This window comes from Octopus bimaculoides, chromosome 11 (assembly GCF_001194135.2).
Source record: "Octopus bimaculoides isolate UCB-OBI-ISO-001 chromosome 11, ASM119413v2, whole genome shotgun sequence".
Lineage (NCBI taxonomy): Eukaryota > Metazoa > Mollusca > Cephalopoda > Octopoda > Octopodidae > Octopus > Octopus bimaculoides.
This window is the reverse complement of record NC_068991.1, coordinates 16,512,965-16,518,099: the sequence shown is the minus strand read 5'-3', so window position 1 is coordinate 16,518,099 and position 5,135 is coordinate 16,512,965. Positions and strand designations below refer to the sequence as shown.

General features: G+C 37.8%; 1 protein-coding gene across 1 annotated transcript; it reads left to right on the top strand.

Annotated features, from left to right (window-relative positions):
• Positions 1–2,532: 2,532 nt before the first annotated feature.
• LOC106869719 (dolichyl-phosphate beta-glucosyltransferase) lies at positions 2,533–4,449 on the top strand. Its single transcript, XM_014915565.2, has one exon. It carries the CDS (start codon positions 2,669–2,671, stop codon positions 3,629–3,631), a length of 963 nt encoding a protein of 320 aa, XP_014771051.1. The 5' UTR covers positions 2,533–2,668; the 3' UTR covers positions 3,632–4,449.
• The last annotated feature ends 686 nt before the right edge of the window (positions 4,450–5,135 follow it).

The following is a 5,135-nucleotide window of genomic DNA, read 5'->3' as shown; positions in this document are numbered from 1 at the left end:
TAACTAGTTTATTTTTTAGAAATTTTAGAAAATACAGTTCTATATTTAAGAGATGAGGAATTATGTACATTATTTACATTACTTACACTTGACGGATATTTGTCCTCATCTTGTTTGCTGTTAACACAACGTTTCAGCTGATATACCCTCCAGCCTTCATCAGGTGTCTTGGGGAAATTTCAAACCTGGGTTCTCATTCCTAAGATATTTTTCAATGTTATTATTATTATTATTATTATTGTTATTATTATTCAGGTCACTGCCTGGAATTGAACTTGGTATCTTGGGGTTAGTAGCCCGTGCTCTTAACCACTACGCCATATGCCCAGGCATATGGCATAGTGGTTAAGAGTGCGGGCTACTAACCCCAAGATACCAAGTTCAATTCCAGGCAGTGACCTGAATAATAATAACAATAATAATAATAATGATAATAATAATAATAATAACGTTGAAAAATATCTTAGGAATGAGAACCCAGGTTCGAAATTTCCCCAAGACACCTGATGAAGGCTGGAGGGTATATCAGTCAAAACGTTGTGTTAGCAACAAACAAGATGAGGACAAATATCTGTCAAATGTAAATAATGTAAATAATTTTTAGAAAAGTTTTTAGAATTTACGTCCTACACATGGGAATTCGTATGATTATGTAAAAGCCAAAACAAAAAAAAAAATTTTGGTGAGTGATTTAAGGATTATTGACCTGTTATTTTTAGCACATCTCACTCACAACAGATGCTAAATGATAATGATGATGATGACTGATTAGTCCTACCTTTTCAACAAAACATTTCTGATCATGGAGTAGAACTATACCAACATGTCAGGTACTAAACTGGGAATGCGAAATCTAATTACAAATACAGAAGAATGTAGAGTCTATGTATTTTGTTCGTGAACAGGTGAAGGCCTTGCTGAGAAAACTTGAAGAACATGAAAATTATGAAAAAGTTAGGAGAAATTTTAACTGTTTTTATGAAGAATAACACTAATTAGTCCCAGTTTCAACTTCCTCGCTCCTGGTTATCATTGCTATTGGTCTTGGTTCCAACTTAGAAAACTATAGGAAGCCTCTGTGTACCCCACCCTTGCTTTCCCCACTCTCACCTCCCACACATCCCAACACCACCACATCACACCACACACCACCACACCACATCACATATATATATATATATATAGTGAGCTAGAATGTTAAAACTTAGTGCAACTGCACAGCAGAGTTCAAGATCAATCTGTGCCAAGTGCTTTGGCTTTGTTACTATGGCAACAGTCCGGATACTTATTGATCAGACCATGTATTTTCAAAAATGGTCACTATCTCACAAAAACTATATTAGCTAAGCAAATGTCCTTTCCTAAATGCATTAAAAGCATTTTAACATAATCTGAACACTATTTCAGAAAATTATCACTGTTCTCTTTGACCATATAAAAGATAAATTTGGCTGGGGAAAATTGAGTAACACAAGATAATGTAATTTTGCTACCTCAGTTCTCTAGAAAACAGACTCATACACATCATTATACATCCCTAGACATCAGAAAGATCAGAAATATAAAAAGAAATTTTAATATCTAGGCGTAGGAGTGGCTGTGTGGTAAGTAGCTTGCTTACCAACCACATGGTTCCGGGTTCAGTCCCACTGCGTGGCACCTTGGGCAAGTGTCTTCTACTATAGCCTCAGGCCGACCAAAGCCTTGTGAGTGGATTTGGTAGATGGAAACTGAAAGAAGCCCGTCGTATATATGTATATATATATATGTATGTGTGTGTATATGTTTGTGTGTCTGTGTTTGGTTTGTCCCCCCAACATCGCTTGACAACCGATGCTGGTGTGTTTACGTCCCCGTAACTTAGCAGTTCGGCACAAGAGAACGATAAAATAAATACTAGGCTTCCAAAGAATAAGTCCTGGGGTCGATTTGCTCGACTAAAGGCGGTGCTCCAGTTAAGTGCAGGAGTCGATGTAATCAACTGCTGGCCTTGTACCAAAATTAGAAAGGAAAAGTGAGTGGTGATAATAAAAAAAAAAACAGAGGCATATTTTTTGGTGATGGTGATATTGGTGACAGCCACAGGTCAACAGCTTAAAATTTAATGTAGCAAGAAGAATAGATCAAGACAGGCTATATGTCAACATCACTCACTACAAACGCTTTTGATTACATGTTGTTGTTGTTGAAACTCTGTCGCTTACGACGTCGAGGGTTCCAGTTGATCCGATCAACGGAACAGACTGCTCGTGAAATTAACATGCAAGTGGCTGAGCACTCCACAGACACGTGTACCCTTAACGTAGTTCTCGGGGATATTCAGCGTGACACAGTGTGACAAGGCTGACCCTTTGAATTACAGGCACAACAGAAACAGGAAGTAAGAGTGAGAGAAAGTTGTGGTGAAAGAGTACAGCAGGGTTCGCCACCATCCCCTGCCGGAGCCTCGTGGAGCTTTTAGGTGTTTTCACTCAATAAACACTCACAACGCCCGGTCTGGGAATCGAAACCGCGATCCTATGACCGCGAGTCCGCTGCCCTAACCACTGGGCCATTGCATCTTCACTTTAATTACATAGACCAGAGAGCTTCGGAGAGTGTAGAACTCTTCTGCGTTGTGAAAACTCAAAAAGACACAAACACTCAACAAATAGCGACAGACGTGGCGATGTTATTCGCCGGTTTAATTATCATCGTTTTGGTGATATTCATATGTTTATTTTTTGTATACATCGTTGCGGAACCCCATCCGAGCCTTGAACGTCATGAGTCCGAAATGTTCTTCGTCGATCCGAAAAACAACAACAAAAAGTCTCGTTTTTTGCATAATATCGACGCTGCCTCTATAGACCTTACTGTTGTGGTACCTGCATATAATGAAGAAGAGCGAATGCCGCAGATGTTGAACGAAGCTATAGCTTTCTTAAACAAACGACAGAAAAGCAACCCCGCTTTTACGTACGAGATAATCATCGTTGACGATGGCAGTAACGACAACACTACAAAAACCGGACTGTTGTACGTAGGGAAGTATGGAGTAGATAAAGTCCGGGTATTAACGCTTGAGAAAAATCGCGGTAAAGGTGGTGCTATCCGTCTAGGAGTATTGTCGTCCCGTGGTCGAAGAATACTCTTCGCCGATGCTGATGGAGCCACTAAGTTCAGTGATCTGGGTAAATTGGAAAAGAAATTAGAGCAAGAAGTTCGAAAAACTCCGTCAAATTTGGTCGTAATTTGCGGTTCACGAGCACACTTGGAAAAAGAGTCTATAGCCACACGGACCTACTTTAGGACTATTCTCATGTACGGTTTCCACTTTGTTGTTTGGTTTCTCTGCGTGAGAGGTGTGAAGGATACCCAGTGTGGATTTAAACTGCTGAGTAGAGAGGCCGCTTTGCTTCTGTTCCGAAACTTACACGTGGAAAGGTGGGCTTTCGATGTTGACATTCTTTATCTTGCGCAGTATTTTAAAATGACCATTGCAGAAGTAGCTGTCACTTGGGAAGAAATTGAAGGCTCCAAATTAGTTCCTTTCTGGAGCTGGTTACAAATGGGCAAGGACCTCTTCCTCATTTGGCTTCACTATTCTATTGGAGCGTGGAGAATTAATTCAAAGCGGAAAGTCACGTAAAATATTTATGTTTACCTAAGTTCATGACTATAATTATTAACTGTTATAATTATTTTTATAATCATTATTGGATAGGGACCCGATTGGTGGATCGACGGAGTAAATATGATGTTCTGTTTAATTATCTCCCTTTACGTTCTGAGTTCAAATCTTACCCGGGTCGAGAAAATCAGAGCCCAGTCAAATACTGAGGTCCATTAAGTCGGTTATACCCAGAATTCACCATTTGAATTACGGCCATACCGTAGCACTGCCTTTATTAGGTTTAATCGATTATATCAACCCATGTACTTTCATCGATTTTACAAAGACGACAGGCAAAAGTGGACCTAGGTAAGATTTTAAACAAGAAAACGTAAAGGGACTTAAGTAAATTCCACGAGGAATTTAGTCCCTCGGTTTATCAATTCTGACATAACCCTCCTCAAAAAGTTTTTAAAAAAATTAATAACATAAACAGAAAAAAAATAATGCATTCCTCTAAACTGTAATATATTATTTTTGGTTGAAATATATTTTAGACGGTATAAAGTTTTCAATACCTGTCATCTTTCAAGTTTTTTTTTTTCGCCGCCTGAAACTCAGCAATTTAAAAACTTTTATTTTATTTTCATTTATAAAAAAAAAAAAAGAATTTAATCAAGACAAACACCTGTTTCTGTTTTGAACTATAGTAAGTTTTATTTTATTTTTTCATTTGTGAAAAAAAAACAAAAAACAAATAAGGAATGTATTTAAAGAACATTTTGTTATGAACATGAACATGTTTTTATCCCCATTTTTTTTCTCATCTAATAAAATAACAGAAACAGTTGTTATATTCGTCTTAATGTTACTCTTTTTCCGTAAAACAACAATACACATTTAACTCTACTGATCGATGAAATGTAACATGCCTGAGCATGTAATTATTCTATATTAATCATTTTTATAATGTTTACAAAAAAATTGTAAATAACATAAACGGAAGCTTATATAAGACTGAATCGCAATATTTGTTATATACATGCATGCATGCATACATACATGCATGCATACCTACATACCCACCCTGTTGTTGATGTTGAAATTCCAATGAAGGAGCCTTGGATCTAGGTTAGAAACCGGCTCTTTCTCTATTGGCAAGAAATATACTGAATAATGATATGCATACATATATATACAGAGAGAGAAAGAGAGACTGGCTGGAGAGGTAGCTATGTGTGTGTACATACACACAGGCAGACAGAGGTAGTTGTGTACTTCAGAGGTTTGCTTCCCAACCACATGGTTCAGGGTTCAGTCCCACTGCATAGCACTCTGACCTAAGTTGTGACCAAAGTCTTGTGAGTGGATTTAGTAGACGGAAACTGAAAGAAGCTCATCTTGTGTGTGTGTGTATTTTTGTTTCCTTGTCTTGGCTACATGTAGTAGTTGTACATGAGTGTCAGTCACACAAACAGTGTAATTCGTTTGCAGTATTCTGTGGAAATATGCATGGCCATGGAGAAAGATTACGTTACTT